General features: G+C 37.2%; 1 protein-coding gene across 1 annotated transcript in view; it reads left to right on the forward strand.

The window, feature by feature from the left end:
* LOC101912464 (guanine nucleotide-binding protein G(q) subunit alpha) overlaps positions 1–21,036 on the forward strand; it is a 136,521-nt gene that overhangs the window by 35,888 nt on the left and 79,597 nt on the right. Inside the window, exon 2 of the mRNA XM_055790958.1 lies at positions 8,632–8,816. Coding sequence (XP_055646933.1) covers positions 8,632–8,816 — 185 coding nt within the window. The remainder of the gene's footprint in view (positions 1–8,631; positions 8,817–21,036) is intronic.

The following is a 21,036-nucleotide window of genomic DNA, read 5'->3' on the forward strand; positions in this document are numbered from 1 at the left end:
GGATATAAAACCCCATTTTTAATTATGCACAAGTTTCTGAAGACAGATTTGGTCTTTCTTTTGTGCAAGGAAGGTAAGAATTTGCATTGTACCATTTTTCACTAATGCTGGTGTTCACTTCTGGTTTTGTTCATACTTTTTCTATGGAAGAGCAGCATGCAGTGGACTGATTTTCAACAGTTTGCTGTAAGGTAGAGTTGTGAGCAGCATAAAGAAAATACTTTTGTGGGTGAAACATAGTTTGTGGCACTTTTTCTGCACGGGTGAGCTCTTATAGGCAGAATTTGTTGAAGTTGCTCCCAAAGAGTTTCTCTTCAGGGAGACCCCAGTTTTTCAGTGTAATCCTTTCAAGAGGAGGGAGGAGAAGGTCACGCAGGGTGTGGTCCTGTCCTCCTCTGAACCCATTCACAGGGCTCTGTGAAGTCTTGAGGAGTTACTTTTCCTCTGTAAAGGCAGGGAGTTTATATCGTCTCTGGCTTTCTTGCCTCTAAATTATACCCAAACCATAAGAAGATAGCTCTAGAATTGTGAAAATTATCTGATTATAGCTTAAAAGATAAGGCCATTCTTCTGCTTTGTTGGGTGGGGTATTTTTTGGGGGGGGTTGGTGGTGGTGTTTTGGGGTTGTTTTGGGGGGGGGGGGGCTGTGTGTTTTGTTTTATAGTGGTTTGGCTTTTGGGTTGGTTTTTTTGCGGCGGTTGGGTTTTGGGTTTCTTTTTTTCAGAATTGAAGGTGGAGAGAGGAAGATGCTGACTTTCAGTGATGGAGTTGTGCCTGGCTGCATAGTAATACAGTGTAGTTTTGATCATCTGGCACAAGGCTATGTTTGATTAACTGGATTTCTTGTAAAGGAGTTCGAAAGGTTCTGTTTCAGTAAAAAGCTTGAATTAATACTCATTTAAGAAGCTGCAGAACATCAGCTGAATTTTAGATTTTAATTCTATCTTCCCAATTATTGGCAACTCAGTGTCTTTCTTAGGCTTTTAGTAGTCACTTGAACTGTTTTAATTGTGTCAGTGGTATAGTGAGGATAAGTATTAATTTTATTTCTTTGAGTTTAATGGCTGTACCAGAGCAACAGTTATTATCTGCTCAAACACAACCAGATTAAATTTGTAAGAGGATTTCTTTGCCCTAGGAAGCATTCAGACTAACTGTATACTTAATGGAACATTTTCTTTCCCTTTTTTAAGGAAGTGAGAGAATTCAGCTCCCACAATCTGCTGCAGAGAAGTTCATGAGTACAATATGATATTTATACATATCATAGTAAATGAGAGGGGAAAAGTCATTCTTAAAGATGGTTGATACAGTTTTTATAGTCTAGGTAAGGAAAAGATGTGATAGCTGTAGTAATTCTTTGTAATGGATAACATGCTTAGTTTTTCATAAACTTTTAGGACATTCAAGACTGTTCTTGAAACAATTCACTCTAGATTGATGTAGATGTTTCATGTAACTTACTTGATGTAATTCTCCACTTACTGAGCTATATTCATAAAATTCTACTTGTCCTTTCTTTGGCTTTCTTTGGAAGGAATCTTTACTTACCTTGCCAGGCTCTTTTTGTTGTTAGACGAGTCATTCATGAATTGTATTTTCTTTCATAGAATATTTATAGTCATCTTAACTAGATGTTTATAAATCACTGAAGTGATACAGAGGAGGTAATTTAGTGAATGGCAAAATTATTATATGCTTCCTTTTTTGAAAGCAAGTGGAATATGCAGATGTGGATTGTGAACAGAATCATTAAGAAGGTGATTATGTAGTGATTTTAAATGAAAAAGATTCTGTCAGTGGAGCAAACACTTGGCAATAGAACAGTATGTACACCTCTCCCACATTTTTTATTATTGGCTCTTAATTTAAACCTGTGCTTTGTTAAATCTCAAAGGCCATCCCTTGAGTTCTCTCCTAACTTGACTTTTTGTAGTTATTCTATTCAGCTTTTAACATAAATTCAAAGTGGTATGCTGTTGGTGTAGGAACAGATGTCAGGAGACCTTAGCTCCCTTTCTGGCTTGTTACGTTACCTTGCTTGAAAATTCAGATGCTTTCCTGTTCTATAGGCTTTCCCATTGGTCTGACTGAAACACCACCGAAAATGTTTCCTGACATCAAATGACTTGTGATGTGTAATCTATTAACATTAATTAAGGTGTTTGATAATCACAGAAGGAAGATACCATGGTTCTACTGTTCATTTTATGGAAAATATAAATAGGCCTACTATATTAATTATCAGGGCTTATAATGTTTCCTCATAGAAATTCTACTCACAGCTCTGGATGAGTCATCATGTAAATTCTGTGGTGTTATACCTCAGTTTTTATGACCAAGATGTTGAACATGGTAAATTCCAAAAGTAGATTTATAATTGTATAAAATGGTTGCAGGTATAGGTTGGTACTTAAGTAACAGATGTGATACAGAGATACAGTATGTCATGGAGGTAATATTTTTTTAGCAATGGAGAAAAAGTTGCATGGAGTAGTGGGAGTCCTCAGTTAGAAAGGAGTGCTAGGCAATAGCTGTACCAGCTTGAAGCTGATGGACAACTCTTGAGTTGTGTCCACTGTTGACAGAGGTGATGGTCAAGGCTCTAGAGATTTGTCCTATTTATCTATCTACAGATAGTCCGTTTGTGAGGCATCATGATGAGGAACTTGTCTGTGTAGGTGCTTGATCACATCAGATGGACAGAGCTGTTTGTTTAGGACCCTGCTTGTTTCACTAGCCTCACTGCCTTCTTTTGATGGAGAAGAAATACTCTAGTTCTGCTCCAGAACTTGCATCCAGAACATGCGGGTGTTATGGGGTGAGCTGGGGATCTTTGCATCCACCTTGAGGAGTTCTCCTGCAGACTCTTACCAGCCTGACATCCCTCCTGACAGTGGCCTTCAGCTGCAAGCCTGAAAACTTCTGTTCCAAGTGGTGGGACAGACTGGCTCCTTTGCTTCAGCTCCCAGGATGATCTCATGCATTCTGTAATATGGTTTGGATATTTTGGCACCGACAAAGCCAGTTCAGTCCAAGGCCTGAATTCTGCTGTTTTCATGTTTTCATATAGGGCCATACTCAGTTTCAGCAGAAATGTGATCCTGCTGCATTCCACCACTGGAACAGCAACAAAAGAAACCGTATTTTGTGTTTTCTCTATAGCTGAATTAGTACTAGCAGAGAGGACATAAAACTTTATTCCAAGTGAAATATAACTTTATAGTTGAAATAAAATATTTTTGATCTGGTGTCACCTATTACTGGTTTAGCTCTTACTCCTCACAGGACTTACTCTGCTACTTGATACCTGATGAGGTTGATTTCTGCACTTCTCTTTAAATCTGTGAAGCACTGCACAGCAATCTGCTGTTTCTGTGTAAATGCTTGATGAAACAGTGTAGGTATAGTAATAGTCAAAGTAGAAAAATGGTCAGCCCATAGAAGTGTCAGGCTGTGCGCAGGCCGCGCAGCATGTTGACTCCACTCTTTCCATGTACCTCTAGGCTTCTTTCTGCTACCAAGTCCCAACCTACAAGCCTGCCTTCTGCTAATGTACACACTGTTGATTTAACAGTTCTTAGTAAATATACGTGGACAGTGACTAACAGGGTAGTGGATTTTTATGGCTTTTTTTTTCTCTTACATATTAAGAATGTCATTTTCTATCTAGTTTAAATATGACAATTCAAATAATAAAATAATACCGCTTCGCCCCCCCCCACCCCCCACCCCTTTCATAGATCAAACTTAGGAATAAAAACAGAGTCAGGCATAGTTTAGCAGCATTTCTTTTCTTAACAGATGCCAGTGTGGATTTTGCTTAAAGAGCTGCATCTTTAATTTAGTTTTAAAACAAGACTGGTATTTATCACTGAAGATACGATACTTTGGATTTATTTAAATTACAATGCAGAGAAACATGAAAATAAGTACAGGTATGTGTTGCACACTCATGTGAAAGAAAAGTGTGTCAGCCAGGGCTTCTAGTCTTGTTTTTGAATTAGTCTCCTATGTCTTCCTTGTCAGCCACACATGAGTTTTGAAGCCACTCTGCTAGTATCTGTATTGTCATCTATTTAAAATTAACCAGGTTTTAAGTTTCACTGTAAGTTTCACAGGACAAAGAATGTGTGTTTCAATATTTTGTAGTTTCAGTTTTGCAGGCTGTGCATCAGGAATAACAGTAATAATACAACAAATTATGCACGGTATGTATGTATGTATGTGTGTGCCAGCATGCAAGTTAAGGGATTACTGCTGCATTTAAGCAACCTGGCTTCCTTCCTGGTTCTGCTTTTGGAGATATTACTGCTAGGGGGACTTCCAGATCTCTGGTTGTAAAATTCTTGATGATGGTATTTGTTGCTATTACCATTTGAAGAAAAAAATTTTGGGAAGGTCTTCAGAGGTTTTCCAGGTAGTAAGATGCTAAGGTTCTAAAAGTTTTGATAATCTTCTGTGCTGCACGTGAATGGGAATTCATTATTATTTGTGAGAGTTCTTTGCTGTTTTTAGAATACAGTTAATTCTTTCATTCATCACTTGGGTTATTTTTAATCTGGAAAGAAATTTGAAAAATGTCAAATAACCAACCATAGTGTGTGCTTGAAACCAGGAAGTTATTTTTTTTCCATTCACACCATTGACTTCTCTGTGAAGTGCCACCCAAGGGCTATATTAGGATCATGAGATCCTTTTTGGAAAGTCACTGTTTTTAAAAGATGAAGAAGGAGGGTGGTGGTATTTTTATTTTTATCATTATCTTGAGATAAGGTATTTTGTGTGGACTTCAGCTGTCTTCTGACAAGCAAGAAGGTATTACTTGTCTGGCTTCAGAGAACTGATAAAAGTCTTGGACTAATTTACATGTGCCAGCAGAAGATTGATTTCACTATAGTTTCATCCCTCTTGGTCCATTGTGCGGATCCACTCTGTTATCATTTCACCTTTGCTTTCTCCTTACATCAGCTAGAGGTATTCCTGAGATGAGGGTGGTAGAAAGAGTGGTTATCAGAAACTGTAAGGTATTCAGAACCTCTCGGGACATGTAGATTTCTTTTTATCCTCTTCCAGATTTTCTTCTTTTTACCAGGTGAAACAGGCCAACTCAGGAGTCCTGTTCAGCCTGTTACCCAGTGTTCTTTTTGTTTATTATGGTAATAGGGAAAATTTTAGGCATGTATTACCAGGTTGTATTTCTTAACTTGCTCTGTAATGGATGAGGCTGTAGAAAGCACGGTTGGTGTTGTATCAGTCAACATCTTGATCTTGTAATGCCAGTTATGGAATTTTAAAAGCCAAAAAATACATTGAAATAATAAAATCTAGGTTTGACTTAGTGCTGTAACAGTGATAGTTTAAAATCCCATCCCCACCAAGAATAATGCTGTAATGTTGGCAGCTTTGCTTAGCTAAACCTTGGTAATTCATTATGCCAAATTCTCCCCTGTTTCTCTGATAGTAAATAACATTGCTTGTTTTCTTTCCAGTTATTTTAGTTTAGGGAGAAGTATGTGAACAAATCATACCTCTAAGTGGTGTTCTGTCATTATAACGCAGTTTTCACATAAACAGGATTTTTTTTTCTGAAAGATTTGATGCCACTGTTAAAAAAAAAAAAAAAAAAAAGCCATACTTGAAATTTCTTTGTATACTTTCCTTGTCAGCAACAGTATAAAAATATTTACTTTCTGCCCTTGATCATAACAATCTAAGAGGAACTATCAATGTGAAGTTTTTGTGAGTTCCTGCATGTTGTGCTGAAAATGAACATTTTCACTTCTTGGTAATTTTTGGGCAGCCCTGTAAATTTTAATATTCTTGTGTCATTCATATTCTTTTATCCTGGTTTTGTGAATTTTGTGCTGTAAATTTTACATTATTTCCTTTTTCAATCCTTTTTCAACAGGATAGTTTTTAGGCTGTGCCCCCTGTGCATGTGACACACCATGCAGTTAAGGAGGACTAGAAATTTCTCACTGTTGCTGTGGGCTTAACCAGAAAATTAGTCTTTGGGCAGGCACGTAGTTTTAAGTGTTGACGTGGGGCAGACTGAAGGAAACTTTGAGATGGCTTTAAAAAAGAGAGAGACGTACCATTTTCATATATGTATGGGTAGTTATACGTACTTTATGTGTATATACAGTATATATTTTTCATATACATATGTATTGAAAAAATACATTAAATTACAGTGTGTGTATCTATATCTTTAGATCTCCAAGTATAATTTTGTTACTGGTCTTTGGCTGACAGTCTTAGTATGGTAACACCCAATTACAGAACCACAAAGCTGAATAAGTTGCAGACTTAAGTTTTAGATTCTCCTTTGGATTTTAATTTTGTTTTCCTACCTACTGCAGTTTTTGTAGACTCACTTTCAAGGTGTAAATAATCTGAAATACTGTCTTCTAACATGATCAGATTGCTTTACACCGTGTTTTCTTGCGTGTGATTATCATGTGTGGTATCAATTGCTACCTACACTCCCAGTAAAGATTTAAAAGAATTATAAGCTTTTGTCTTTAAAACATATCAGATAATCCAAATGTGTTCTTCCTATCTTGATGCTAAATTTGCATTTGGGGATTTGGAAGGAATCTGGATTCCCTAGTAGGGAAGCGTCAGGACCAAAACTGGAAGTCACTTTGTATTCCACTGATTCAGAGGTGTTTGGTGGAAATGATTGCTTTATGCGTTAAAGCAGTATCTTTAGTAAAAGAGTTAATTGTGTCAAAAAGATGTGTCATATACCATTCTGTGCTTTATAGGTTCATGTTGTTCATATTTTTGTATTAAATGTGTGACATAACTTGCAGAAAAGCTGAACAATACTACAGAATTGCTAAAAAATGTGTGGTATAGCACTTCATATATAAGGACATGACTGTTTCATAGGTTTCAGAAAAAGAGAAAAACTCTGGTGGTCTTAAAGGTAGCCTGAATTATTTTTGACAGTGTAATAGTTCTGTATTGTCAAGGCTTGTAATTTTCTGCAGTCTTAAGGAAAGTTTGGTAGGTTGGCACACTGGTGGATTGCAGAAGTGTAAAGATCTTACCTCTGATTGTGGTGAACTGGAAGAGAGACAGATTTCATTGACCCAGGATGGTCTGTACTGTATCACCCTTTCCACAAAGATCTGTGCCTGGTTAGCATGAATTTGTCATGTTGTGTGTGGCGAGTTGAGCCCGGTGGCTAGGCAGTGCCCTGCAGAGGTGGCTTGTGCACCTAGGGCTGCACCCTGACCACAGCACAGGCTGAGGATCCCTGTGATGGCAGAGGGTCAAGCAGGCTTGGTCTCACGTTTCAGCATGAGAGCACATTCTTCATTGCAATAATAATCGCTTTCTCCCCAGAGAAAGTAAAATTGATTGGTATGTAACAGTGTGCTTGATTTTCTGGGAATGTGTATGTAAGGAAGGCTTATGTTAGAAGTTTGTTTTATGTGTGCGGGAAATGGGACTGAAGATTTCAAAATGATGCTTGTGGTAAAGACAAAAGCTTTTAGAGGCTTCCAGCTTAGATTTTTGCCGAGTGTGGTATTGCTGAAATGGTTATGGGTCGCTCCTTTCACCTTGCACTGCACTGCTGTGAAGCACACTTCTCTGATAAGATACCTAAAACATTAGGTAAAAGGGCATGAGGCTGCCTTCATCTTGGGACATGAGTATTATGGTATAAGGCATGAAAGCTTTACAGAAATTAGTAAAATAAAACCCAGTCTGAAGGGTAGAAAAGCACAGCAAGCACTGAGCAATGCACTCTGGTGCATGCGTTTGTTTCCTGCAGGGCTGAATTGCTGAGTGAATGCAGGGTTTGTGTGGCTGTGCAACTGCTCATTCTAAATTTCAACTCCTCTTAAGCAAGCAAAGGAATAATATAGGTAAGATCTTCTAGTCACAGAGGATGAGCTCACTGAATTGGAGCAAAGGAAAAATCTTGTGAGATGTATCCTGTGTGAAATTTCCAACAAGATCTTAACTTTACATTCACAAATAGTCAGAAATGCTTATTAACAAACTAGTTTTAATACAAAGATGGGAAGAAATTTAAAGGAAGGAAGGAATGACTGCCCATTAATGGATATGAACCAAATTTTAATTAAGGCATATCACGTGATTCTGAGGTTAAGGTTTGCAGGGCTGAAATTGTTACACTACTTGCTTTTAAAAAGAAAACCACTAAAAAACCAGACCAAAACACAAACATATCTATTGGTTGTACACGTCCTATCATAATGTCCTGAAGGTTGGCCAAGGAATTTGAAGTTTTTTCTTTCTTCCTGAATTTTTGTGATAAAACATCTCATAGTGATTACCTGAAGTTAGATGTTTTGGACAGTTACACCTTCAATAATGGAAGTTTTTTAAATATGCAGTCATATATGTATATTTTTGAGTTTAGTTTTATTCAGCAATTTAGTTATTAAATCAAAATACAAGTTTTAATTCAGTGGTTCTTCAGTTGCTACTGATGCTGCTGTTAGACACTGAACCGGTCCTTGTAGTTACCTTGCAAACAGCCCTTGGCACTGTTCAACCCTGCACTAAACAAGCTGTCAGCACTGTGCAAAAAAAGTCATGTTTGTATCCATTGGCTAAAGCGTGTCCTTCTTACTTGTCTTGCAGGCACAGGAGAGAGTGGCAAAAGCACGTTTATCAAGCAGATGAGAATCATTCATGGATCAGGTTACTCTGATGAAGACAAAAGGGGCTTTACAAAACTGGTGTACCAGAATATATTTACAGCAATGCAGGCCATGATCAGAGCCATGGATACCCTCAAAATCCCATACAAGTATGAACATAACAAGGTGAGATTTTTGTTTATTTTTGAAGCTGAAGCTTTTCTTCTTTTTATTTTAGGAAACCTACTGAAGGTCTCTAAAAAAATTACATCACACAAATTATACTCAAAGCTTAGAAGAAAAGGGCATCTTCAGTCCTGTCTTTAGCTAGCTCTCTGCCCTTTTTGCTACTTTGACAACACAAAGTTGCTGCTTTTAACAAGAGAGAGCTGCTCTTAACAAGATCCCTGAGGGGTTTTGTCACAGGGCAGAGATTTAATGGCAGGCTGCTATTTGACTGTGACTTCAGTTACCCCTTGTCTTTTCCTGCCAGGCCATGCTTTGGCCAGAGCACAGTTAAACCATTCATCTGATCTGTGGGAGAACCTTACTGCTTAAGGTTTGCCATTAACATTACGTGTGGAAAAAATTCAAATTATTAGAAAAATAGGTGGGGATACCTGTTTGTGTGTGAACATATTGGGAAATAAAATTCTTGAAGCAAGACCTTAGAACAGTCAGATTCCTCTAAGAATGATGCTGTTATTGAAATTTAAAAGGACAAAATACATTTGAAATGTTTGGAAGGTTCATCTCCGACTAGCCTGACTTCTTTGCAATGTTTTGGTTGTTTGTTTTTTTTTTTTGTATTTACATTTTAAAAGAAAGGTAAGGAAAATAATTTAAACATTCCAGGAAGGAGAGCAAAATGTGTAATATTTACTTGAATACATGGTAAGGCACAGGATTACATAGCTATATCTTCCACTTCTTGTCACAGGAGTGGAACAACTTTGATAACAGTTCCTGAGAACTTGCTGTGATTTTTACTGTTGAGCCAGTATCAGTAACGTTGTCAGATGGGGGGTTTAAGATCTCTCACAAGTGGAGAGCTTACCTTTCTTTCAAGATTGTGGAAGAGTAATGATAATTTAGTAAACCTGGATGAATACAACAATTCAGTAATTCTGGATGGAAATAATACTTTCTCTAATAGATTACTCAAAAGTTCTTTTACTCCAATATTTTTTTTAAATATCAGAAACTATTAAAGAGCAAGGACATCGATGGTAAAGAAGTAAGCTGCCATTAACTGGGGAAGACAGGATGAAATAAACTTGTATTAAGATGAAAATCTTTTGTGTCTACATTTATGAAGTTTAATTATTGGAATTGAACTGCTGTATGTGTTTTAAGATATTTAATTTAGAAGTAGGAAAGATAAAGCTTATTACCAGGTTAAAGAAGAGTTCTTTCCCAATTTGCATCTGCCAGAGTCATTGCAGTTGATCATCTCTTTGTTGGTGATGTAATGTTACAATAGCCAGAGTCTTGTAGGAGCCTGGATTTATGCAGTGGGAAGTCAGGAGGATCCTGTAGGTTAAAATCCATATTGTTAACCTTTTGTATTGGTGGGTGGGGTTTTTTGTGTACATGGAAAAAAATTGAAAAAATTGTCCTAGTTGGTAAAAGAGACTGTTGAACTTCCTAGTCTGACTGCATACTGGAGCTGTCTAGTTTCCCCTCATCCCTCATGAATCAAAATAAAATGTGTAATTAGTATTAAAAAGAAAACTGCTTTTCTATGTGTATTTCAGGCTTTTGGCTCCATGTTTTTGCTGTGCTCAAAGCATATAGCATAATGACCTGAAAAGTCAGTTGATGGTGAAGCACAATAATTTTTCTTCAAAATTGGTACTGATTGGCACTTTGCCATAGGATCTGGAAGTCCTAATCATAAACCAGGCATTTTTTTCCTTGTATTATACTATGGAGTGTGTGTTCTATAGTTTTCCATAGTTACTATGAGTGCTGAATTTATATACTGTTTTTATATAGTTGCAGTGTGCAGTGAGTTGGTTAGGTTTTCATACATATGTATACGCATGGCCAGAGCTGTTCACTTTGTCTACATAGAAATCACCTTCCTAAAGGTAGAAGTCTGTCTTTGTGCTCAGCACCTTCACAAGCATTCCCATCAGTTTATAATAGGGCTACAGGCAGAGCAAAATGGAATCACCAGCTGACAGGGTCTCAAGGCAATTCCTGTACAAATTCCTTCTAAAATACATGGGAAACCAAACTTGCTGCAACATCACACCAGAATAGAGAAGATTGTGGCCTGCTACATTTGTGCTTTGTGTACAAGGTCACTTTAAAGCAGTGAACACCAATCAATTGGTTAATGTGCTCCTTTTTTTTAAAGGCAGTTGAAAACAAACTCATTAGCCTAGCAGTCTAGAAAACACAGGAAGGGCACTTCCTATTAATTTGAATCTCCTATCAGGAAGTCCTATCTCTGGAGAGAATATTTCGAAGTTTGAGTAACAGCATATTTTTAGCACAGTAGTTGTTTTTTGCACAATAGTTTAGAAAACTGCAGTTCAGGCTGGTATTGATGTGGCTGGGCCTAAAGAAAAGTGGCTGCTTTAGTCAAATTCTTCATGTTCTGCGATACTCTTAAGGGCTACTGTTGAAATGTTTTTTTTCTTACTGTACCAATTTTCTTGCCTTTAACTAGGAGTTATTAAAATCGGTGTGTTTCAAATCTCTGCTATGGAATTTGAACTGCTGTCATAGAAAAAAAATAGTTAAGTAGGCTAGTTGCAATCTGTGTGGTGTACAATATCACATTTAGTTGGGGTTGTTTTAATATAATCACTGTAGCAAGAGGCAAGTTTGAAGTTTAGCAAGTTCTTGTGGAATATGTTGGCTTCACAGTCACCAACATAAGCAAAGAGGCGAAGACTGAAATGTGTTGTCCTATATTATAATAATCTAGGCTGTTCTGAAAGATTTATTGTCAGTGTAGTGAAAGTCAACTGAGAAGTGTAACTATAGTGTTTAGAATGCAGTATCTCAGAACCGATGATAGAGCATTATAACATGAAAGACATTTCTTTTTTGTGTTAAACTTCAGAATATGAGCTCTACTGAGGTTTAAGATAATGGGTGAGGGTGATCTCTTCTCTTAGGAATTTGTCATAGGAAATGGTGGCTTATGGACTGGGTTTTAGTTTCCTTTCGGGTAAATGTTCTTGTGCTTCCGTTACTTTTTTTTTAACGAGAAGTTGTTAAGTTTTCATGTGGCTCTTGAATTTTAGGGTAAGAAGTATTTTATGAAATACGGGAAAGCCTTAGTTTTTATAAAAATGTTTACAAGCAATTCTCAAATTTGTCTGGTTTTGCAGAATTTTGTGAGTGTACAGTGCTAACTCATGTGCAACCACAGGTAATCCGAATGCACATTTTAAAAAAACCTAAAATACAGGTTTATGTTTTTTATAATTTGTCTTTTTGGAAAGCTGAACTGTGTATCCATGCTTCTGTCATTCCTTTCAAATACTGAAATAAGACGACTGTTCATTTTAATCTTCTAAATTCTCACATCTTCAGTGTTCTTCAGAATGGCTTAGAAGCCTTTCCTTAAGATAATGTAGTGTCCATTTCTCCTTTTCTATCCTTTTTTTTTTTCCCCATGTCCCATATTGCTGAAGGTGGGGAGTACACATGGGTGGCTTCCCCCTGCCCCCCCCCCCCCCCCCCCCAATCTATTACTGTACTAAACAAATAAATTATTACTGTACTAAACACTGACTTCCACTGTTGCCCCAGACTGTTCCCTTTCAGTGTAACTTCCAAAAGACAGTCGCCTCTCTGCTCTAGCGAGCAACAGTATCAGGAAGGTGTCACTCCATGGTGATTACAGGCAGGAAATCTTACTTGAATCCCATGCCCATAATTTCCTGTGAGACTTCTTAAATATTCATAACAAGATAACTGATGTGAGTAACGGTAATAGAAAAGGCTAAAAGAAAGTTTTTAAAGAGGCTGAAAACATAAAAGCTAGTTTTATTGTACAATAGACATCTGCTGTTAAGTTTCTAAGATCGCTTTCTGTGGAACTTGTTTCTGTATTTATGCCTGTTTCCTTTGGGGAATATTTTGCAGTAAAAATAAGCAGATATGGGAAATGCTTTCAGAGTCCAAAATCTTACTGGCATTATCTTCAAGTCCATGTTTACCTTGTTAGCTCGTTTGTAATAAGTCAGACAAATCTACTGGAGCAAATAAATAAAAATACAGACAGAAGCAGGACAACAGGAGCAGGTATGGAGTGAGCCTGTATAAATTTTTATCTTGGAAGAGCAGTTGAGGGTGTTAGTGTTCTGGATCTCTTGGGTGAAATTTGATACTGAACAAACCTAGATTGGAAGAAAGAGCCTTCTGCACATACCTCACCTAATATATGAAGAGTATGAAGGACTGAATCCAGAACAGCAGTGTGCAAACACTGAGAGGGTTATTGAGTGTCAAACGATGCAGAATAAGAGGAATTGCTGGCCTTTTAGCGAGATATGCTTTTAGGTTTTGCTGGTTTGTTTAGGTTTTTTTTAAAGCAAGAATGATGTTCTTGGGATGGTGAAACAAAGTACTAGTTTGGAGCAGGGATAATCAAGCAGCTCTTCAAGCAGATGGAGAAACCTGAATGGTGTCATCTGCATAAGCAGTATTCTGCAGCATCTCAAAACCTGGAACAGGGGGCTTAACGAAGGTTACAAGAAAAAGAGATTAAAGAGTTAAATGCTTCTAATACCAGGAAGTTCCAGATGCATTATTTTGGCAAGAAATAGATCACTGCAGAGCCAGCCAACATGCAAGAGAGTATAGCTAGATTTAAAATACCACTGTCTTCTAACAAGATGTATTGAGATACAGCAACTGAGGATAGCGTGTTCTTTTCAGGAGCCATAATGTGAGGTAAAACCTGTCTCCTTGATAGCCATGTTTCCTCCTGTGAAAACATTGACCAGTGAGCTTTAGGGGCTCCAGTAAAGCCGTGAAAAATTTCCTCCTGAGAACTTCATCAAGAGCCCTTCATGAGCACTTCAACAATCCTAACTAGATCCCAGCTTCTCACCAGCTGTCTGTCTTGTCTTTTTGTCAGTCTCCATCATTTACTCTTCTCATGCCTTGCCTTTCTGTCTGCCACCTCTCCAGTCTTATGTACGTTTGGCCTCAGCAGGTCTCTACTTAACTGTGGCCTTACCATTTTTCCTGCTTTCTGCTGTTTTCTTTCTTCTCCTTTACATTTGCATAAAATCTAAAAAAAAAAAAACCCCAAACGCCATACCTGTAGTGATTTACATCCTGTCCTCTTTCTGCCAGTTCACTTAATTCATTTGTTTGTTCTCTGTTTAGAGCAGAGGTCTCTTGGATTTGTCTGGATTGCTCCTGTGAATTTGCAAGTTGCTTGTTTCCTCTCTTGTATTCTGCTTAACTGCTGTTTCATACTTCACCCCAGCAGAAGTGTGAGTTTTAGAAATTTTTCCAAGTGTGGGGAAAAAACGATTGTGTATCAGAAGTAAGCTAGACAAACACGGTTGAGTATTTCCACAAAGAGCTGAGACTATTGTCATTTAAAATAAACAGATAAATGAACTCTCTTCCTTTCCCCAGTAAAATAATAGGTAGTTTCACCAATATGAAATGAGGAAACTGTCTTAGTTTGCAGTTTAGCATAAATGTGAAAACTAAATTTTAGCTACTCTTTTTGCAGAACAGTAAGATTTCTTCCTTCCTCCTTTTATATTTTATTTTAAATGAAGCTCTTTAATTTTTTTAAATACAACATTTTAAGTGTTTAACTGCTCTTTGTTAATGGGAAGTGGTAAGTCTCATACAAAAACACTCATGTGGGCCATGATCTGTTTTATCTTTCCACCATTTTAATGTTTCTGCTAGTGTGGAGAACAAATGGGTGGTAATAATGCTAGTGGATTCCTGTGGATTTTGTGATCATAAACTGGACAAAGGACCATAAATACAGGAAAACAGGCTTCTAGTATTTTAGGTTTCCTTTTTTTCTGACAGTATTGTTCCACTAGTATTTTAGGTTTCCTTTTTTTCTGACAGTTTTGTTCCAGATGTTTATTAGTTAGTTTTGCTTGAAGAGCGTATTGTGTGTCTGAAAGGAAATGCTCAGGTGAGCATGTCTTGACAATGAAGATGTAAAATACACTCAGCACAACTTTTGTGTGTAATAGGAGTTTAGTGTATTTTTGGAATGGTTCTGACTTTCTCCATAGTTAATAACAGTTGTGTAAATACAGGTATTTATACAATATAATTTTATACAGAAAATATATAAATATAGACATTTACAAGTATTTCCTAGAAGAAAATATTTAACAGTAATAGCTTCCTTATTATTTCATTCGTTTTTACAGGAGACATGCTAAGGTTATCCAGCATTTATTTCTGAAGTAATTTCAGATTGCAGTATTTTTGTTATATTTTCCTCTGAATCTACGAAAATATTTCCTTCCCCCAGCAAACTTTTCTGGGGAACTCAGACCCAGTTATGTTCTAGTTATATTTATGTAGAATGACTAAAAGTTATTGAAATCTCATGTCTTCATTGTTGATTTCTAGTAATATGCAAAAGTTGCTTGAAATAAGGTTTGCTGCAATGGATTAAGAAAACTTCAGCTAAAATGGACCAAAGTTTTCTGCATGTTTTGTCGGTCTGTTCAGTTTGCACTTCCTGTGTGGTAAAAGTTACAGCATCTGAGATGCAATAATTCTTTTTCTTAAAATAAAATTCAGCTTCGGCTTAGAAAATATACTAATTCATGTTAAGCAAAAGTGTTGTTTTAAAAAAATGTAGCACACACCCCCCCTTTTTTTTCTCAAGTGTAATTTGTTTTGTATTATAAGATGTATTGCCTGGTAGAGGTATTCACATAATTCCTTCCATCACATCCATTCTTTACTTTTTCTGAAAGGTTATTTTGCTCTTTTTCTCTCTCTGATTAAAGTTGGTATAAAGTCTGCACAGGAGGAGTTGATACATATTCAGCCTTCATCAATCCAGTCACATGCCTGCTTGTTTTCAGACTGTGGGCCCATGTCGACATTGTATTCACTTTGGGTGATTGCATACAGGTGAGGCATGAGGCAAGAGTGCGGTGTTTTGCTTCTGGAAGAGGAGGTTGGCAAAGGCAAATCTAAGCATGACATCAGTTGCGTTATGTGTTAATGTTTTTTCTAATACCTTTATAACAATCAGGGCTGTGGTTGCATCTTTTAGCTTTGGCAAAAAAAAGTGTATAGATCTTGACTGTCCTTTTTTTAGTGTTATGGTGGACTTAAGATACTGGGTAGGTAGGAAAATAATTTATTGTGGGCAAGTTATTTCTGTGAACAGTCTCAAGCATGGCAAAAGGGAGCTTAATATTGGGTTGGAGGGGTAGTAACAACCAAGAGTTGCTTTTAATCCTTCCTAACATTTTTCTAACTCTCACATGTCTCTCCATGGCCTTAGTTCCTATCATGTATAAGAGTTTGTGGGTGCTTGGATGAGGCAGGTGATACTGTGGAAGAGTTGTTATGATTAAAGTTTTTCCTTGTTAATTAAGGTTGTTTCATGATGATGACTTTACATTTTTCGTGATGTGATCTATCACCCAGAGTTAAAATTTGGCTTATTTTTTAGTTATTAAACTTCTAAGCCAGTTTGTAGATACATTATAATAGTAGTTTGCATGTGACTTATTTTGCTAGTTTGGAGTAATTTGTGTTTGGAGATGCTCTATTTTTGGCTATTTTTTGTTTGGCAAACTGTGACCGCTGGTTTAAGTTTAAGAACTTAAGCTTTCTGTATGTGTTCTTGTGTGTACAGGAGGTAGATGAGTGCACTTGATGTGTGAAGATGTTCTTTGCATTTGGTCTCCTGTCTTTATCTAGCTATTTTTTTCAGCCGTAAACAAAATGCTGCCAGTTGTACAGGTTGGATGAGAAGGTAATTGCCTATCACTGGAGCATGAAGAAGACTTGGGGATGTGGAGAAACACAGTAGCAGCCATTACTTATTTAAATGCTTCAAGGATCATTTAAAGCAGAAATCTGCTGAGTAGGGAAACAGTCAGTAGTTTTTACACCTACAGGATTCACTAAGTATTCTCTCACACTACACTGACAACTTGTAGTTGTGCAGAAACAGGATTTGTGGCCCAGGTAAGAATGTTAAGAATTTTTCTGATATATAGCACTTTTCTGCATTTTACTAAAATACTGCTTTTGAAGTGAGTATAGATGCAAAGGTAGTATTAATTACCGGTGTACTTTTTCAGTACTGAAAAATAATATATAGTTTGGATTGGCAGATTTTTTTTTTTGTTGCTTTTGTTTTTAACTGGGTTTCTTTTGTTAAGGGTATCAGTTCAAGATGATACTCCATGAAAAACTATATTTCTGTGTCTTAAGCCATTACAGCGTATGTACAAATATCATTTGAGAATAAAACTAAAGCCAAAATACTTAGTTGTACCAGCCTCTGAAAGCTAAATGTACTTTCTAAAGGCACCATCACAATCAAATAGGAAGAATCTTGTGCAACTTTAAGCTCTGAGAGGGTAGGATTTTTTGCCTTCCCCCATGTCAAAAGATAAAACTCTGATTTCTGGGACAGAATGGTTTTGAGAAACTTCTAATGTACATTTTTACAGGATTCCTTTGACCCTATGCATTTTTTTTAAAGCTGCTTTCATTCAAACTCTGGATCACAAAAAGACTTCTTGAAAGCTGAAATCTTTTGCAGTAAAGTTTTAATTACTTTTCCTCATAAACCTAGACCTTTATGGGTTTCTTTTAGTTATTTTTTTCCTCCTTTTCTTTCTTTTATTTTCTTTGTTACTAGAACTTTTAAATACTACCTTGACCTTTGAAAAGTTGAAAGAGTAAAAATGAAGGATTGAAAATAAAGCTACTCAAAACAGTGCAAAATCATCCCGGATATTATAAGTTCTTCACAGACAGTAGTCAGCAAATAAAAAGAAGAGCACAGGGCATAATGAAATGTGGTGGCATTTTTCAGAAATATTCCAAGGATTTATAATTCAATTTTGCAGTAGCAATTTGGGAAAGAAATTAACTTAAGTACTTTCTTTTTTGAAGCAGCTGTTGGTATTGGAGTGAGACATTACTAAAAGACATGAAGAATGTTTGAGTAGTGCATGTATGTGCTGTAGTATATGTAGTATAAAATGGATTTGTATTAAAGAAGTTGGAGTTACTTGTCTGATTGAAACTTGCTCATAAGGGAAGCTGTATAAGGATATGTATAAGAAACTGAGTAATGCATGAATGGACAGATCTGAGATGTTTTAGAAGAGCCTGCACAATGAAAATAAGTGAGGTATTTCTGCAAGGAAGAGCATAGACTCTGCAGGTGGTTTCTCAAATATGGTCAGGAAGTTTCTAAGGAGACTTTTGCGATCTAGAGAGAGAGTATGTCTTTGTGTAAGCTTGTTAGTTTTTAGAAGCTTGTTCTTTTAGATTCTGTGTAGTAAGAGCAGTGTTGTGTATAGTTCATTCACTGCTTGCAACCCAAGTCTTCCTGCTCTTCCAGAAGAATGTAAACACCTGTCAGCAGTTCTCTGCTGAGTCTTGGAATTTCTGGAATTTCATCTGTGTGTAGTTCTAGTGCCACTGACCAGAAGAACAAATTATGTGACCTTATTATTAGACTCATTGTGAAAAGCCTCATTGCAAACAAAAAATTCTTCTGCAGGGCAGTATTTATAAATAAAACCATCCTAATCAGACAGGGGCATGGCAGTACAGCCTTGTAGCACGTGTCTTTGTGATAAACAGTGACTTGCGCTGGCTGCCCTTGCCATAGTGAAGTATTCATTCCTGCACTGCAAAATGTTTTAAACACCAACTCCCTCCTGTGAAAAACTATGTAACTTTTCCTCATCTGTGTTGCAGAAAAGAAACCTACATTTTAAAGAAGTAGATCTAGGAGGAGGAGCTAGTAGATCTAGTAGAGGAGCTAATTATTAAGGACTGAATGAAGCTCTCCTTCACTAGCTCTGCTGTTTCCTGATTCCAGTGGGGTGTGTATGCTTTTACTGGTATGTTTCTGCCTATCTGCCCCCTTTTGGACACTCATCATCTTTTGTGGTCTTCCTGTAGAGCTTCCTGTGCACTGCTGTCTGATGATACCATATGAATCAGCAATGTGGGTGGTATTTTGCCCATCTGAAAAATAAGAAAACCGCAACAAATAATGCTTTTAATTTTTCTTTATTGAAGTCAGTACTATTGACAGTTACTTTCTTAATTTGCATTGGGATGCACTTCTATGATCCAGCAGGTCTTTTGCAACTTATCATCTACTGACTAGGATATGCAGTAGAAAATAACCTCTTATGAACACATTCCAAGCAGATGTTACAACCATCTGTGTCTACTGAGACAGACACCATCTACAGAAGCCTTGCCAACATAGAATGCAATCAAATTCTGGCTGTTCAACATTTTAATGCAATTTTTTATTGTGTCCTGCGTTGCTGGTCCAAACTACATGAGAATTAGATTTTACAAATTCTTTCCTGTTGGGAAAACAATGATAATTAGATTTCTCATATGAAGGTACCACAATGAGAGGAAATGTAAATAAATATGCCTTGGAGGGAGGTTGGTAGAAGTGTGTGTTAAGAGAGTGATGCAGTTGGTATGTAGACTGGGTTGTCAAGAACCTACTTTTAAAGTAAGGGTTAGTCCCTGAAGATAGTTTTGTTTACTAATGTTTCTTCAGTGTTCAGATGGTCTCATTAAGTCATTATTCTTTGAACATGACACAGTTATTTCTCAATAGGGTACCAAATAAGCTTTTTCCCTAAACACCTTTTTTTTTTATTCCACTCCCCCCCCCCCCCCCCCCCCTCCATTCTAGATTTGGTGATTAGATCTTTTTCTTTCTGTTAAGGTTTGTATTTCTTTTTGTCTTTTTCTTGGGAATTCTCCCAATGAGATCTTAGCGCAGTTCTGTTCTGCTGAAGAGTGTAAGAGGAGGATAACGAGAACTGTTGTGCTGCTGGGTTTTTTACCTGATTCTCATGCTCCTTTTGAACTTTTACACTTCTTGAAATTTAGTAAGTTTCTTAGGAGAGTCTTAGTTTTCTCCAGCATGGAGATCCAATATGGATCATGGAATTAACCATATGGGATTGTTACTTGACATGGCTACATATGACTGAATAAAATGTGGTTAAGGTGGTTGTGGAGTAGAGACTTCCTGGTTTAGTTACATTTTCCAGCACCCACTTCTAAGAGACAGGGTTATGCCAGCTGCAGAGTTCCAGGGAATTTTATTACAGTGCTTGTTAAAAGTAAGTACTTCCAAGTGGCTGAGGAACCAAACAGAAAGCAATGCCATAATTTTGGGTTTGCAGTTGGCGGCATTGCACAAAATATAAAACATCCCTTCTATAAGCTACATGACAAGAAGGGACAGTAACTATCTCTTCCTTAAAATGAGTAGAAATGTAATGCATACTTTTAATATGAAGTAATTTTGTCTTAGAAACTCGAGTTCATAGATACTTTGGAAGGCTAAAGGAAAATGTGCTTAACCAGAACCCTACCACACCCAAAATTCAGACATCTGTATTTGTCTCAATCTCCTAATTATGCCTCACTCTATCAGCAGATGAATTTAATGAAAGTAACAGGGGAAGATCTTCACTGGTACAATATGTTATGGTTGCCAGCACTGTTACAGTTCAGTAACATTCAGCATTTTTTTGTGCACTTCATATAATTTTTTTTCCTCAGCACAAACAATTACAGAATAAGGGAAAGGCAAGCTCATGGCCCTTAAAGTGTTTTTTTCTGTTTCAAGGGAATCTTGCCGTTCTGAGCGTTTGTGCTGTCTTTCATCCTCTTACACGATCTTGCTGTGCAGAGACCTGGGCTGTTAAGAGACCAGTGGGTAGGTCTGAAATATTAATAACTGGACCTTAAATTGAAGAACAGTGCTGAAAAAGAGCTCAAAGCTGTTGTTGGGAGGCTGTTTTGTTGGACTGTGGCTCCGTTCATTGGCCCAGCTTCTGTACCACTTGCCCCACTCTCATCATGAGCTGTTGCAGGATGGACCTGCGTCCACTGTACAGCATGGAGTCATGAATGGAGAGCACTGGTAGCATGCCCAGGACACGCTGCCATGGATCACCATGAGTTACACAGTCTCTGAGCTAGATTCTCTCTCACCCATGTGCAGTAGGCTGTAGGGATCCTGTCTTCAATCCCTCACTTTTACTGTCTCATGTGGCCATGAGAAAGTCAGTTTTACCGGAGGTGTTGAAAATGCTTGGATCAACCTGGGTAATTTGGTCTAAATACACTATAGTAGTGCCTTAATTTGGTTTACTGGCTTAATTTACTTAATTTTAATAGC

This window comes from Falco peregrinus, chromosome Z, assembly GCF_023634155.1.
Source record: "Falco peregrinus isolate bFalPer1 chromosome Z, bFalPer1.pri, whole genome shotgun sequence".
Lineage (NCBI taxonomy): Eukaryota > Metazoa > Chordata > Aves > Falconiformes > Falconidae > Falco > Falco peregrinus.